Source organism: Marmota marmota, unplaced genomic scaffold (genome assembly GCF_001458135.2).
Source record: "Marmota marmota marmota unplaced genomic scaffold, marMar, whole genome shotgun sequence".
In the NCBI taxonomy this organism is placed as follows: Eukaryota; Metazoa; Chordata; class Mammalia; order Rodentia; family Sciuridae; genus Marmota; species Marmota marmota.
Window position 1 is genome coordinate 56,873,204 of NW_026000174.1, and position 17,677 is coordinate 56,890,880.

Genomic DNA, 17,677 nt, shown 5'->3' on the forward strand with positions numbered 1-17,677 from the left:
TACAAAGAGTTAGGATGCAGATGCAATCTGTAGAATCTGTAGAAGTGCAGTAGAAAGCCTCATAATATAGCCCTGGGTAGGGGAAGAGATGATATTCCTTATAGAGATGAGTGATATTTGAGCCTGTTTTTGCAGGATGTATAAGAATAGGCCAGCAGAGAAAGAGAGGCTGTGGGAAAGCAAGGAGTTGAAAGTGAGCCTGGCTTGATTAAGGAGTTAGAGTAAGTTAGTATGGCTAAAGAACCCGGCAGTGGACAGAGAGGGGACCTGAAAGACAAGGTGTATAAGTCAGTAGGGTCCTTGTAAGGAGAATAAAATTCTTGTATTTTATCTCTAAAGAAGGTAAAGAGGAGCTTTTCAAAGATTTTAAATTGGGTGATGATTTGCATGATCAACTCCTAGAAATAACATTGTGACTGCCAGGTGGACTATTGAGCAGCTGTTTGAGGCACAAGGTAGAAGAGATTAGCTATGATGTTGTACCTTATTTTGCTAATTCACCTAACTCTAGTGCTGACAAAAAATTGCAGAAAATACTTAGGGAAATTATTTTGCCATAATTGGTTATTTTTAAATAAAAATACATAATTTAAAAATGGCATGTGAACTGAAAATAACAACTATGCTTATTTGTGGGATACAATAAGACTTTTCCTGTATTTATGAATTGTTCAGCATCTTTTGATTAACATGTGATAGAATTTTGCATGTCAATGAGCTATAGTGTGATATTTCAACACAGGCACACAGCATGCACTGATCAAGTCAGGGTAATTAGCATTTCCTTCATTATTTCTTTATGCTAGGGCCTCAAATTTCCTCTCTTCTATATCTTCATCAAATATATAATAGAGTGTCATAAATGGTACTTACTGCATTGTGCTGCAGAACACCATTACAAAAACTCCATGAAGAAATTTTTAATCTGAAAAACAGAGCTAGTTTTTTAAAAAATTGCTTTTTATTTGTCAAAAAGCAAAAGATGCAATGTTTTGAAAGTTATTAATTTTGTCTATTATGTTTTCAATCAAAATCCCTAATGAGAAATGCAGAACCTGATTGGCATTATTTCTTTGGGGATCCAGTTTGGGTTAATTATATTCCACAAATCTTGATTTTTTTTCAAGTTTTTGAAATGTCTCTAAAGAGAAGATAACAAAACTTTCTTTATAAATTTCTTATTGCATCTCAGGGTTCATGGATAGTCATCGAAACATCACAGAGTTTTTCATGCTGGGACTCTCACAGAATCCTGTGGTGCAGAGATTTTTATTTGTGCTGTTTTTGATTGTCTACCTGATCTCTGTTGGGGGCAACCTACTAATCATGATCACTATTATCTTCAGCCCCACCTTGGGCTCCCCTATGTACTTTTTCCTTTCATATTTGTCCTTTATTGATACTTGCTATTCCTCATGTATGACCCCCAAACTCATCGCTGACTCTTTGTATGAAGGGAGGGCCTTCTCTTTTGAGGGCTGCTTGGCTCAGTTCTTTGTTGCTCATTTATTGGGAGGAACTGAGATCATTTTGCTCACGGTGATGGCCTATGACCGCTATGTGGCCATCTGCAGGCCTCTACACTACACAACCATCATGACCAGGCATCTCTGTGCCATGCTGGTGGGGGTGGCTTGGCTGGGGGGCTTCCTGCATTCCTCAGTTCAGCTCCTCCTGGTCCTTTGGTTGCCCTTCTGTGGGCCCAATGTGATCAATCACTTTGTGTGTGACTTGTACCCTTTGCTGGAGCTCGCCTGCACCAACACACATGTCATTGGTCTGCTGGTGGTGGCCAACAGTGGTGTGATCTGCCTGTTGAACTTCCTCATGCTGGCTGCCTCCTACTTGGTGATCCTGCACACCTTGAGGTCCCACAGTGCAGAGGGGAGACGCAAAGCCCTCTCCACCTGTGGGGCCCACTTCACGGTTGTAGCCTTGTTCTTTGTGCCCTGTATATTTATTTATATGCGCCCATCATCCACTTTGTCCATAGACAAAATAGTGGCTGTGTTTTATTGTATTTTGACACCCATGTTCAATCCCCTGATTTATACCCTGAGAAATGCAGAGATGAAAAACGCTGTGAAGAATCTCTGGAAGAAATGAACAATTGTGGATGGGGACAACACAAGGCACAGTGGGGAAAGAAATAAGAAGCCGCTCTCAGAATAAATATTGTCATGATGAGATAGGAGAGATCAACAAAAAATTCTGAATATAACTGATTGGAATATTTGTATTCCTGCACAAGCTATCCATGCCCCAAAGTATTGCCAGACAAATAAATATATAACAGTTCAACTTCTTCTTAGTGGTTTCACCTGAAGAGCATGGAAGAGCAACCTCTCACTTCCTCACCTGTGCCTAAGAGGGAGCTTGCTTCACCCTGGGATACTGAGTGTCCTTGATGAACCCAATCCCCTTGTTAAAATATTAGCAAACTGGCATCAAACTCTGGACACCAGAATACTGATCATTTTAGTGACTGATGGTTCATTTATATCTGTTTTATATCTATGATAATATGAGAAGAATCTATAGCTTGGGATACTAAGAATACAGCAAATGAAATTAGGAATGACTGAATGCAAATCATGGAAGTATGCAGAACTGGCTCATGATAAAATTAATGTGAGCATGATTATATATAATAAGCTATAATACATATTCAGAAATAAATTTCTACATGGTATGTCAGGTGATCCTCTCTCACAAATGATTGAACATTGAGTTAATGTTAGGTGTTGTGCAAGGTCACATAGAGTTCTCATAAGAAATTGGCATGATTTTACTTTTTTAAAAAAAGTTGGAAGCTACAAGGAAAAATAGGAGAAAAGGGGATATAAAAAAAGTAGAAGGGAGGCCATGACAGTGGAAGAAGGGGATTAGGGAGAGAGAGGAGGGAGGGTGAAGGAGATATTGGGGAGCGAAATTGATCAAATTAAGTTTTTATGTATGTTTGACTATGTAACAATGAAACTTAGCATTTTGTATAACTAATATGCACCAATAAAAAATTAAAACATTATTGAAGTTATTCATAGAAGTTGGGTTACTTAACCAAAGTTGAGCTGGAATCTATATATGAATCTTTCTTGCTTCAAATTGCATTTGTCGAATGCACAGAGCTTCCTGATTTACTGATCTTCTTGTGTGCTTTATTTTGTTTATATTTCCACTTGTAAGCTTTTTGTCAATGTCTTTATTGCCAATCTATGTTATGTTGTGTCCAGACTTATTTAGAATCCAGAGGTATCATTAAGTTCATCATCAAGGAGGTATTGATTCCTCCAATCTACTCGGTAAACTGCCATGCCCTGATTTTGTGCTCCCATTGAGATGTGTTTGTCTTGTTTTATGTCTCACTACAACTTGGGCCTTTTGAATTCTCTGATTAGCTATCCCAGCTATTCTGCTTGAGGGCTGGATTTGTTGATATCACAGTGAAATATTCCTTTCTTGCAAGTATAATAATATAAAATGAAAAGCTTTATTGTGGGCAATACCATTTTCTGTGTAGTGACACTAGATAGTTCCCATGATTTCATTAGCTTGAAATTTTACTGTTTTACATATAATGCCAGTTATACATTTATTTGCAATTTTATGTTCCATGGTACATTAATTATATGATTGTATTTAAAAGACACTTGTTATAGAAAGTGTTTGCAATATAATATGGAATTTTAAAAAGCAGGTTATAAAACAATGTATGGCTATTAGTGTAAAGTTCTGTACCTTATTATCAGTAGGTACAGGTATGGTTAGGTATGTATTATTTATTAATTTTTAAATTTGTTTTAATTAGTTTTACATGACAGTAGAATACATTTATGTACTTTGATATACATAGATGAGTTATAATTTCTCATTTTTCTGAGTATACATGTAGAATCATATTGGTCGTGCAGTCACATATATACATAAAGTAATAATGTCTGTTTCATTCTACTATCTTTCCTATCCCCACATCCCCTCCCCTCCCCTACCTTTACTTCACTCTGCCTAATCTAAGGTAGTCCTTTTCTTCTCTAGTGTCCCCTTCCCCCTGCCATATTGTGAATTAGCATCCGCATATTAGAGAAAACATTCAGCCTTTGGTTTTGGGGGATTGGCTTATATTGATTATCATGATATTCTCCAACTCCATCCATTTACTGGCAAATGCCATAATGTCTCTCTTCTGACTAATATTCCATTGAGTTATATACTACATTTTATTTATTTATTCATCTATTGAGGGACACCTAGGTTGGTTCCATAGTTTAGCTATTGGGAATTGAGCTGCTATAAACATTGACGTGGCTGCATTACTGTAGTATGCTGATTTTAAGTCCTTTGAGTATAAGCCAAGGAGTGGGATAGCTGGGTCAAATGGTGGTTCCATTTCAAGTTTTCCAAGGAATCTCCATAATGTTTTCCTTAGTGGTTGCACCAATTTGCAGTCTTATCAGCAATGTGTGAGTGTACCTTTTCCCTCACATTCTTGCCAACATTTATTGTTTCCTGTATTATTTTTTTGTTTATTAAAATGATTTTTAATAGAAAAAATGAAATAGGTGCAACAATTATTGAGCATTATTTGTTTCCTGTATTCTTGATGATTACCATTCTGACAGGAGTGAGATGAAATCTTAGTTTTAATTTGCATTTCTCTAATTGCTAGAGATATTGAACACTTTTTAATGTATGTGTTGATTGATTGTATTTCTTCTTCTGTGAAGTGTCTGTTCAGTTCCTTGGCCAATTTATTGATTGGGTTATTGTTTATTTGGTGTTAAGTTTTTTGAGTTCTTTATGTATCCTTGAGATTAATGTTTTATTGGAGGTGGATGTGGTAAAGATTTTCTCCCAGTCTGTAGGCTCTCTCCTCTCACGTTATTGATTGTTTACTTTGCTGAAAAGAAGCTTTTTAATTTGAATCTGTCCCATTTATTGATTCTTGATTTTACTTCTTGTGCTTTAGGAAATCAGATCCTAGGCTGACATGGTAAAGATTTGGGCCTATTTTTTCTTCTATTAGACATAGGGTTAGGTTCTAGTGCGTAAGTCTTTGATATACTTTGAGTTGATTTTTCACAGGGTGAGAGATAGAGCTTTAATTTCATTTTGCTACATATGAATTTCCAGTTTTGTCAGCATAATTTGTTGAATAGGCTGTCTTTTCTCCAGTGAATGTTTTTGGCACTTCTGTCTAGTATGACATAGCCATATTTATGTGGATTTGTCTCTGTGTCCTTTATTCTGTACCATTGGTCTACAAGTCAATTTTGGTGCCAATACCATGGCATTTTTGTTACTATAGCTCTGTAGTATAGTTGGAGGTCTGGTATTGTGATGTGTCCTGCTTCACTTTTCTTGCTAAGGATTGCTTTAGTATTCTGGGTCTCTTATTTTTCCAGATAAATTTTATGATTGCTTTGTCTATTTCTATGAAGAATATCATTGGGATTTTAATAGGAATTGCATTAAATCTGTATAATGCATTGGGTAATATGGCCATTTTGACAATATTAATTCTGCCTATTCAGAATTAATATTGTCAAAATGGGAGATCTTTCCATCTTCTGAGGTTTTCTTCAATACTTTCTTTGGAGTTCTGTAGTTTTTATTGTAGAGATCTTTCACCTCTTTTGTTAGATTGATTCCCAGGTATTTTATTTTTTTGAGGCTATTGTGAATGGAGTAGTTTTCTTAATTTCTCTTTCAGTGGTTTCATTGCTGATGTATAGGAATGCATTTGATTTATGGGTGTTAATTTTATATCCTGCTACTTTGCTGGATTAATTTATTAGCTTTAGAAGAATTTTTTGGATCTTTTAGATATAGAATCATGTTAATGGCAGATAGCGATAGTTTGAATTCATCTTTACCTATTTGTGTTCTTTTGTTTCTTTTGTCTAATTGCCCTGGCTAGCATTTCCAGGATGATGTTGAATAGAATTGTTGAAAGAGGACATCCTTGTCTTGTTCCAGTTTTTAGAGAGAATGCCTTCAATTTTTCTCCATTTAGAATGAAGCTGGCCTTGGGTTTAGCATATATAGCTTTTACAATGTTCAGTTATGTTCCTACTATCCCTAGTTTTTCTAGTGTTTTGAACATGAAGGTGTTCTGTATTTTGTCAAATGTTTTTTTGTGCATATATTGAGATGATCATATGATTCTTATTTTTAAGTCTATTAGTATGATGAATTACGCTTATTGATTTCCTTATGTTGAACCAACCCTGCATCTCTGGGATGAATCCCACTTGATCATGGTGCACTATCTTTTTAATATGTTTTTGTATGTGATTTGCCAGGATTTTATTGAGAATTTTTGCATCTATGTTCATCAGGGATATTGGCCTGAAGTTTTCTTTCCTTGATGTGACTTTGTCTGATTTGGTATCAGGGTGATATTACCCTCGTAGAAGGAGTTTGGAAGTGTTCCCTCCTTTTCTATTTCATGGAATACTTTGAGGAGTACTGATATTTGTTCTTCTTTAAAGGTCTTGTGGAACTTGGCTGGGAATTCATATGGTCCTGGGCTTTTTTTGGTAGGATTTTGAGGGTATTTTGTATTTAATTCTTGAAATTGATCTGTTTAAATTGTGTATGACCTCCTCATTCAGTTTGGGTAGATCATATGTCTCTAGAAATTTGTTGATGTCTTTGATATTTTCTATTTTTATGGAATATAAATTTTCAAAATAGTTTCTAATTATCTTCTATATTTTAGACATGTCTGTTTTGATATTTCCTTCATTATCTTGTATTTTAGTAATTTGAGTTTTCTATCTTTTTCTCTTCATTAGCATGGCCAGAGGTTTATCTATTTTCTTTATTTTTTTCAAAGAACCAACTTTTTGTTTTGTCAATTTTTTCAATTATTTCTTTTGTTTCAATTTCATCTCTGATTTTAATTATTTCTCCACCCAACAGCCAATCTCTGTCAGCTTTACTTCCATGCTTCTTGTGAATTTTTACTTGTAGCTTCTTTATTCCTCCCTTGCAAATATCACATACTACACTACCTCTGTTCTTTCATCCATTATTTGAAATTGTAAACCATTTTAACAAATTTTCTGTTTATACTATAGGTAGTTATTGAACTCATCATTTCAGTTTAATGCGAGAAAGCAGCAGATGCCTTAGTGGGAGCTATTAGGTTTAAAGCTATATATTGTGTACACTGGGTGCTGTTGATATTGGTCTCACCATTAAAGGCGAGGCACTGGAAATCTTCAGGTACACTATAGGTCTACAGGGTAGAATGTATGGTCCCTTAGATCTGTACTTCTAGATGGGAAAACACACTAACAACATGAAAAAAACAGGGGAATAAAACACCCCAAACAAACCAAGAAAGAGGCAGGAATGCTTTCATATTAAAAGAACCCATTTTTGTATGTGCGACAAGAAAATGCAATGTGTAACCTAGGATTCTCTTTTCCTACAAAGAAGGCATTATTGGGGTAACTGGTGATATAACAATATGGAGATTAGATGATATGATAGTATTTTTTCAACATTAATTTCTTGACTTTGATCATGTGCTGCTGTGATTACTAAAATTTTTTGCTCTTTGGAAATACTTAGAAGTTTTAAGACTGAAAGGTAATCATGTTTACATCTTATCTGAACCTTTCAGAAAATAATAGCAATAAGTTCATACATACATATGGGAAAGAAAATGGAGAGATGCATATGTGCATTTGCACATATCTACAATAATGTACACATACTTATAAGTACAAATTCACAAAGAGAGAGAAAAATAAAAAGAAAAAGCAAGTGTAGAAAAATGTGAATACCTGGGAAAAGTGGGCAAAGGGTATTCAGTAATTTCAGTCTGAAATTCTGCCAAACTTAAAATGTTTTTAAACAAACAAACAAAAAATATATAAAAATGCAGAACTAAATATATAGCAGCAAGTAAAAGACTTGCAAGAAAGATACTGTTTATTCCATTTATGCAAACAGGTCTGGAGGTCTTGTCATATCAACCCGGTAACCGTACCTACCACAGGTGAGCACAGGCCACAGGTCTCAAATTTGGTTTCTGTCATGGCTACTCTCACAAGATCATAACCCTGTCGAGGGTTCCTAACTTCCACAAAAATGGTTGCAAATATATAAATCTCTACTATTTTTACTAATGAAAATCAATAAAGAAATCCTTTCCAAAAACTACAATAATCCATGATTACTGGAAAAATGATACACATTTTAAAATCAGTATTTGATTTTACTCACAAACCTTCAAAGAAATATCATCCAATGCTATTTAAAGTGTCTCATATGAAACATTTTGAAGAGTAAAACTAACTCCTTCTGTAAGACATTTAATCAACAATTGTTTATTGTGACCAGAACCATTATATTAAAATAGAAAATAGATACTAAAATTTTAAGAGTAAAATATATATCATTTGAACTAATCAAATGTGCTAACAGAAAGTAAACATTAAGTGTGTCAAAGCAATAAAAACATTTGTAGATGAACTTATTGAAAAGATTATTTGATACAGCTTAGTATATAAAATAGAAGATATAAATATATATATATAATACATAAAAATTGCACAGATATAAATCTCTACTATTTTAACTAATAAAATTAATATAGAAGTCATTTAAGAAATCACAAGAATCCATTAATACAAGAAAATCATATAATAAATTTACTAGCATAGTTAACAAACTCTGAGATAATTTACTATAATAAAATACCATAATGTAGTTGACCACATTAATATGTACAAAGATAAAGTTGGGTCGTCATGTACCTAACTTCTAAGAAGGCACTTTAAAATGCCGTACCACTCTTCATTTTAACAAAAAACAATAAAATGCAAATTAAGATACTTTTAGCTCTCATCACCATCATTTCATATTATCCTGGATATAGCAGCCAAACCAACTCAACAGGAAAAATAAATTAGCAGTGTTAGAATATTGACAGTAAGAAATGCCAAAATCATTGAAAAATGACATTAGTTAAAGTGTATGCCAGAAAGGCCAGATAGAGGGGAAAAAAAGCCATTCTTAAACTGAAAAAAATAACCTCCAAATGAGTTTAATCTTCATAAAGTTCATGACATAACTGCAAAGAGAAATGGACAACTTAAGTAAAGTGGAAAGTAAAGTGGAATCACAATAACAGAACTGTGAATCTCTGGAATAGATCTTATAAGCAAAAAGAACTACAAAGAAGTGGTAGATTGTATTGATGGGTAGTCATATTTTTAGAAGCAATAGTATGGTTTTATTTTTTCCTGATATATCTCAGCACACTACATTCTGTTTTATGGAGTGTTACATCTCTTTCCCTTTCAGTAAATCTATGCTCTGCTGCTTTCATAAAAGGTCTACTGATATATAATTGACAAATAGGAATTATACATGCTTATGGAGTATAATGTTTTGATATATGAATACATTGTGAAATAGCCACCAAAATAAAGCTAATTAACACATCACTGGCTCTCATGATGAGTACTTCTTTTATGAATATTTTTGTGGTTAGAACACTTAAGAGCTACCTTCATATCAACTGCCAAGAGCAATGCGGGATGGTTGATGATAGTTACCATGCTATATATTAGACACCAAAAATCATTTATCCTACAAAACAGAATTTCGTGCTCTTTGACAAACAGCTTCAGTTCTCTTCCCTCCAGCCCATGACAGCTCCCATTCTGCCCTTTGCTCTGAGTCTCTTTTTGACTCTACATGTAAATGACAAAATACTTTTGTCTTTCTGTGTCTGGCATACATCACTTGGCATAATGTCCTCCAAGTTCACGTTTGTTGTCACAAATGATAAGATTTCTTGAAGAATCTTAGAAACATAGCACAGTGCATGCATCTGAGAGTAGCCCTGAAACACTCTGGGATAGATAGATATATTCTACAATTTTACCATACTGTGCAGGTCAACGTTTAAAATAATCATCTATGGAAATGTTTCCCATTTTTTTATTTTAGGAGAAAAATTATTTTATAAAAGTTACACGACACAACTGTTTTCAAATAAAAATTAGAGTTTATATAGCACTTTCATATTTAACTACTATAATAAAAAGAATAAATATTCTAAATATAAGACAAGGAGTGACAAAGTAAGGAATCAAATTAATGGAGAAATTAAACCACTGCAATGCTGCAAAAATTTCATCATTGATTTATTGGATTTTTTTATGGACTCCCTACTATATGCTCATTAAAGTGGTCCAGGGTAGTGATAAACAAGATATAACAGAGCATACATTATAGTGGGGAACTCAATTCATGGCAGAAACACATGGTTTGTTCTTTAATTATACTTATCGGAAATGCTTTGGAGAAAAGAGAATTTAGTGTTAGTTTTAAGAAATCTTATATGTCCCAAGGATACAGATTTATAGTGAAATGACTTTTCTCATAGTGGGAAACTCAATAATTTTCTACCTGATGTGACTTTTCCTCCCCAGAGTTTCTTCATAGCATTTGTCATCTCTGAGTTTCTCAGAGTATAGATGAAGGGGTTCAGCATGGGGGTTATGACTGTGTAAAACACACTCAATGACTTGTCAATGGGGAAAGTCTTGGCTGGTCGCGCATACATGAAAATACAGGGGACAAAGAAGAAGACAACCACAGTGATGTGGGAGCCACAGGTGGAGAGAGCTTTCCGCCTCCCCTCCTGACTCAGGTTCTTCAGAGAGTGGAAGATGACAGCATAAGACACGAGTAAGAGCAGAAACACAGTTGTGCAGATGAGTCCCCCATTGGCCATCACTAAGAGGCCAATGACATTGGTGTCAACACAGACAAGTTTCAATAAAGGGTACATGTCACATATAAAGTGGTCAATGACATTGGGACCACAGAATGGGAGTCCATAAATGGTGCTTAGTTGAATTACGGAGTGCAGAAATCCTCCAACCCAGGAAACTACCAGCAGCACAACACACACCCATGGCCTCATAATAATTAAATAATGCAGGGGCTTACAGATGGCTACATAGCGGTCATAGGCCATTGCCAACAAAAGAAAGACCTCCGACCCACCGAAAAAGTGTTCTGAAAAGAGCTGAGCCATGCAGAGCTTGAAGGATATGGTATTTTCCCCAAAAAACAAATCAGAAATCAACTTGGGACAGAAAACTGATGAATAAACAGCATCCATAAATGACAAGCTAGCAAGAAAGAAGTACATTGGTGAGCCCAGGGTCTTACTGAAGGTTATGGTCAAAACGATGAGCAGATTTCCCGCCATGGTCAAGATGTAGAAGAGCAAGAACATAGCAAAAAGTACTTTCTGCTCCTTTGGATTCTGTGTGAGGCCCAAGAGGACAAAGTAAGTTGTATTGCTCTTGTGTTCCATCTATTCCTTTATTGATGCTGATTCCAGATATTAAAGCAGTTTACCTACAAAGCAATGGAAACTTCCTTAAAAGTATTATAACCTTAATCTTTACCCATTCATTCTCTAAAATATGTACAAGAAGCATCTGTTTGCATCAATCTACCTGCAGCAGGTATCTGGTTTACCAAGTTGAATAATATAGGATTCTCTGGCCTAAGTGATTTGATACATAATGATGAAGTCACACAGTTAAAGATGAATTTAATAAGAGTCATTACAAACATGTTTATTTATGCTGTACTATAGTTCCACAGTGGTGGAATTGCTAAGCCTCCTGAAATCTGGGAAGGTTTCTCAGAGGAAACATACTTATGATGAGTTTACATGAGAGTGACATAACAATTTGAATGATAAAGAAATTCCATGAAAAGATACACATGGGTAAATACTGCAAGAATCTCAAGTGTGATACCTAAGATACCCTTAAGGCAATTTGCATATTGAGAGTGAGTAAAATAAATTAAGATTGTAAGACCATAAACCCAAAGTCACTGTGTTAGTCGCTAAAGCTAGGACTCTTAAGAGTGATTGATGGCCTTTCTTCCACTTTTCAATTACACATTCATTGTACAGTCTATCACAAGCAACTTGGCATTCACATATCCAGGAACATTATGCTCACAATGTTTGTCATTTTTAAGAAAAGAATGCCTTCTCAACAGCTCTCCTCTTCATTTTCTGAGTCCTCCCCAGAATCACCTTTCAATATTTCTAGCTACAGTTTCTTTAAGGAAATTTAGGCTTTTTCCATCACAATCTCAAATTTCTTGCAGCATCTCTACCCATTACTCAATCTCAGAGCTCCTTTCACATGTTTGGATATTTATTGCTGCAGCACCCCATCCCCATCCCCATTTCCCATCAGCTAAGCTGTATGTTTGCTAGAGCTGCTGTAACAGTAGCATCTACTGAATGGTTTGATCAGCAGAAAATTGTTGTCTCAGAGTCCTGAATACTAAAATTCAAAATAAAGGTATGGATGGTGTTGATTCCCTCAGAAGACTATGAGGCAAGGAGCTGTACTAGGTCCCTCTCCTTGGTTTGCTGGTAACCAACTTTGTATTCATGTGTTGTTCTTCCTGTATCCAAATTTCCCATTCTAAAAGATCACCAGTCACATTGGATGGGGCTAGCCTTTATAACCTTAGTTTAATTTGATGAGCTCTGCAAAGACCCTATCCCCAAATAAAGTCACATTCTGTGATATTGGAAGTGTGGGGTCTTCAACATTAATTTGAGGGAGGAATGGGGAGAAAGAAACACAAGGGAATCATAGTATTGTATATGGCATGCTGTGTGACCAATAATTATCACATAGTCTCTGTGTCCTACCAATTCATTGAAACCACTTTTAAGTACCTTTACTTGGATATTCTTTCTTTTCCTAACATGTAAATGCTTAAAGCACTCTGGAATTGTCTGTCTTCACCACAGTGTCTCCCCTAATTTTCAAACTGGTGTCTGCAACCATTTAATTGACACCTCCAAATGATATCCATTTAGTAATTACAAAAGTAAATTTTTAATTTTTCCACAATAAATCTTTTACTTCTCATTTTCTTTATATCTAACCAGTGTTTCCTCTTTTCATGCTACTATTCAGGCCAAATTCTGACAATACCCTTGACTCTTATTCCTTTCATGTTACTTATTCATTCTTTCAACAGGTCCTGTTCACTCTCCATTTTAATCTATTGCAAATCTGATCCTCCTCGGTATACACATTACATCCCTGATCCAACGCAGTACCCCCCTGACAGGTCTATCTTCTTTCATTTTGGCCTCCAACAAACTGTTTTGCTGAAGCAGCCCAACTTAGCATTTTCAGTCTTAATCAGATCATCCCCGTCCTTGGCTCAAAACCCCAATGAGGGATTCTGATCTCATGGTCAATAAACCAATCCATTGTCTTTACCTTGGTCTACATAACTCTGGACGACTGTCATTCAGGCAACTGTCCAAATTCGTCTCTTAGAATTCTCTATGTTCATCTGCTCAAAGATTTTCACTAATCCTCAAATATCCATAATTCTTTTCAACCACATTTTCCCAATTCCCTTATCATTTTATCTTTTTTCTAAGAACATTGACTTGAAAAGTCATAAAATAAGCATTTCTGTCTTCCTTTTCTAGATATTTATCAGCAGATCTCCTGACGATTTTGCAGAATATTTTTATTCATAACATTAAAGCAATTTTCTTCCTAAAATTAAAGCAACTTTTGATAGAATTTTCAGAGTATCTATTGAACAAGTCAATATTTTCTTGGATAAGCTTACTGGAAAGAGTAGATTGAGTACCTGGTACTTTTTATGTGCATTTTCTTACGTTTCTTGGTTCTTTTTAGTTATATATAACATTATAATTCATTTAAATTACATTCCATGCTTTTCAACCACTTTATTCTCACCTATTCTAAGTAGTAATTGCTAATTTCAGAGACCACAGCAGTTATCACAACATCTAAATTCATGATAAATCCTGTAGAAGGGTGCATTGCATAGGTAATCTTTTATTTATTAATTCTATCAACTTGTATCTGTATAGTACCTACCTTGTGTCATGCTGGTCAAATATTGTGAATTTCCAGCCATTACAGAGTGTCCACTGACTCATTAAGACTCAGGGTTTGCATCAGGCATCATGCCTTCAAAGGACACAAATCTTGGTCTGACTGAGGAATCACCTTTTCGCCATGGGTCTTCTACCTTTCCAGATGGAAGCATAGTTCTTGAAGATATAATATGGTCTCTGACTTAATTTAAAAATTTTTAAAAATATATTCAGGACAGCTATCAATTAAAACTTGAGCATTCACTTTCTGCCTATAGAAGTTTTCTCAACATTTTAATTTTTAGAAACTTAAAGTGATATAATTTCCTATTTAGTAAAAAATTCACACAATTCCAATTGTGGTTTCTGCTACCGAGGGTGACGTCTTACCTTCAGAGGTTTAGATTCACTCATAAATAGCTGGAGTTCCCTCTGCCATCCAGGATGCACACAAAAGACTATCCTGTTTCTTCAGAATATACTTTAAATCATAAAATTATGCCTTTCAATTTTATCTAATGTCTTGTAAATACTGCAAAAATCATTGCATTCATTGTAGATTAATTTCAAAGGAACCCCATGGTGCAGACAGAAAAATTACAATTTTCCATGTTAGGATATTTTATCATAAATGCAAAGTATTAACACAAAAAGATAATATCTAGTATTTTTAACAGGAAAATATTTCTGTTATTTTCTGGTAACTTAAATAATAATAATAATAATAATAATAATAATAATAATAATAAAATAACTACCATTCAGCTGGAAAACCTATCTCCACTTGTTTTGGTATGATCATGTACTTGTACTTAATTTTTGGATATATCATTCCTTTGTTATTTGTAGATCTTGTTCTAAGTCTAATAATGCATCATTTGAAATAATTTATCAATTGCTAAGAAGACAGCATCTTTAACCTCTCAGAGGCAAAGATCACTGAAGATTTTTATATGATGATACCACATTAATCATGGAGTCCTGCAACTGGAATGTGTCCAAGACTCATTCTTGCAATTAATTAATTTCACTGGGTTTTTCCAAATAAAAATTGAAATAACATCTGTATGTAATGATATCATCAGATCAAATACATACATAGAATAAAAAACATGTAATGAAGAAAAAATAGCTCCAGAAACATTATGAGGCAATTGAAAAATCAAGAATAAACATAAGTCCAGTTAGTTTGTACAAATAAAAATGAACTTGTCACTTCTTTTCCTCATTTGCAAGAGAATTTTATTTCCAATTATATAATATTCAACATTTTTCTCTCTATTTGTATGGTACTGGACATGTGCTTACAGTAGTTGTATAACTACTTATGCATTTTTTTAAAATTAAAGATATTTATTTTGTTTCAGATTCTATGTAATTAGTTGAAGAAAGAATAGTTAATAAACTAGAAGAAAAATATATAAATATAGTCCTACCTGCATTGGCTTTATAGAATCACAAAATAATAATGGGAATACCTAAAAATGTAATTATAATCAGTGATCAGTGTTAATCAGGCAACACACAGGGTATATTGTCAAGGAAAATAGGAGTGAGATACTTTGTGAATGAAATAATTAGATAAAGCCCTTTTAAAGGTGATATTTAAGTCCAAAGGATACTCCTATGGGAATTACTGTTATGTGTAGGAATTTCCAAAGTTGAATGGAGCTGAGCAAGTTCAGGATGCTGACAGGTCATTGCACCTGAGGGGAAATAGAAAGGGAAAGGAAAGAAGAAGGTGAAGTTGAAGATATGGAAAAGGCCAAACCCTTTGGACATTGCAAGGAATAAAGAATTTGTATTTCACCTAAAGTTCTTTTCAAATGAGAATAAGGAGGACTGTGTTCCAGCAAAAATTCTCAACCAGCTATCAGCTAACTGAATTCACAGTGTATGAAAACAATTATACACCTTGACCAACTGAGATTGTCCCAGGTAGGAAAGGGTGGTTCAACATTCAAAAGCCAATTAGTGTAATCCATCAGACCAAAGGATAAAGAGCAAAATCATATAATTGTATAGCATAAAAGAATTTAAAACATTCAATACCCTTCATTATAAGAATTCTCAGTGAACTTGGAATAGAAGAAAATTTCCTAAACTTGAACAGATGTACAAACACCCTACAACTGACATCATACTTAATGGTGAAGCTAAAAGCTTTTATTCTAAAATCAGTGCCATGCTCGGGGGGCTTCCCAGCTTCTATAACCATGAGCAAATTATTCTCTCTTCTTTATAAGTTCATTAGGGTCAGTTATTCTGTGAAAGCAGCAGAAAATAGAATAAAAGACAGTGAGGGAGACTATAGGGCAGGTCAGGGGTTAATACAGGAACTCTGTATTTCTGCTCAAATTTCTGTGAACCTGAAACTTCTCTAAAAATAAAGTCCACTGGCTGGAAGCTCGAGAGCAGCAGTTTGGAGATGTTGGCAGGTGAGTTTTTCCTGGGTGGGTTATCTATACAGTTAATTAAATCTTTCTGAAAGTGTGAACAAAGAAACAAACAAACAAGCAAGCAAAAAACAAAAAAAACCTGATAGGTATTGAAGATAAGGAAGCAGAAAGCTGCCTAAAGGTAAGGTAGATGACCCAGGAACCTACATTTGGAGCTGAGTAATAGGAATACCAAAATAAGGTAAGATGGAATAATCACGCCATTTTGAGCAGAACGTACTGTAGACTTTGAACAGGATTATCCATAGATTGGAAGCAGGTCATCAGTGATTGCCTTCTTATTTTTTTATAACTTTGAAAAAGTTGTTTTAAAATGTATTTAAGTGTCACTTTACTCTTGAATAATAAGTGATTCAAGAGGTTTTGATAATATAACAAAATGTGCACGAACTGTTTCTGCTGTGCCAGATACTCTAAAGTGTGAAAAACACATTTTAGGTGTTTTTAAATGACAGTATTAAACCAGCCTGATTCTGCTTTTAAAAATAAATTCATAAATCAATCAGAAAGCCAGTAGAAAACAATTGCAATTTTTAAATTGCTACTACCCAGAACCATATTTTAAAAACTCTCTAGTGAAAGTGCAAGTCAAAATCAAATACTGGGATATACAAAGTAATTCAAATGAAAATACCAACTATCTGAAACCATGGGACACTAAAGCCCATTCTCAGAGGAAATTTTAAGGTCTTAAGTAAATTATTTTGAAAAAAAAAAGAAAAAAGAAAGAATGGATTAAATAATCTTTCAACTAAAAGCATAAAAACCCCCACAAATTAACCTATACAAAAGTAGGTAGGAGAGCATAAAAAAACAAAAGTGATGGTCTCCATTAGAACAAAATATTAAAGTTATTATATGTATGTTAGTCTACTTTCCATTACTGTAGCAAATATTTGAAATAAATCAACTTAATAAGAGAAAAGCTATCTTTTGGCTCACGTGTTTGAAGTTTTCAGCCCATGACTAATAGGCCCCTTTGCTTTGGACTAGTGGTGAGGCAGCACCTCATGGTAAGGTGTGTGTAGTGGAGCAAACTCTTCACTTTATTTCTGGAACAAGAAAAAGAGAGAGAGGGGGAAATTGTTTCCCCACAATTCTTTCCAGAGCATCCTCCCCAAAGACCTAAAACCTGCCACTGGCCTCACATCTACAAATATATCTTGTATATTTCAGCTGTGCATCCATCAGGTCCTGAGCTTCTCTTTGTTGGTAGGCTTCTGATGGCATATTCTATTTCATTGCTTGAAATTGATCTATTTAAATTGTG

The 17,677-nt window shown here is 34.5% G+C and overlaps 2 protein-coding genes across 2 annotated transcripts; one reads left to right on the forward strand and one right to left on the reverse strand.

Moving 5' to 3' along the window:
• The first annotated feature begins 1,197 nt into the window (after positions 1 to 1,197).
• Positions 1,198 to 2,106, forward strand: LOC107134693 (olfactory receptor 140). Its single transcript, XM_015476756.1, has one exon. It carries the CDS (start codon positions 1,198 to 1,200, stop codon positions 2,104 to 2,106), a length of 909 nt encoding a protein of 302 aa, XP_015332242.1.
• An 8,299-nt stretch (positions 2,107 to 10,405) lies between these two features.
• Positions 10,406 to 11,353, reverse strand: LOC107158714 (olfactory receptor 4A47-like). Its single transcript, XM_015505215.1, has one exon. It carries the CDS (start codon positions 11,351 to 11,353, stop codon positions 10,406 to 10,408), a length of 948 nt encoding a protein of 315 aa, XP_015360701.1.
• Between the last annotated feature and the right edge of the window lie 6,324 nt (positions 11,354 to 17,677).

Excerpts from the sequence above, each read along its gene's own strand:
- LOC107158714 (XM_015505215.1), bottom strand. The coding sequence starts at position 11,353 with ATGGAACACAAGAGCAATACAACTTACTTTGTCCTCTTGGGCCTCACA.
- LOC107134693 (XM_015476756.1), top strand. The coding sequence starts at position 1,198 with ATGGATAGTCATCGAAACATCACAGAGTTTTTCATGCTGGGACTCTCA.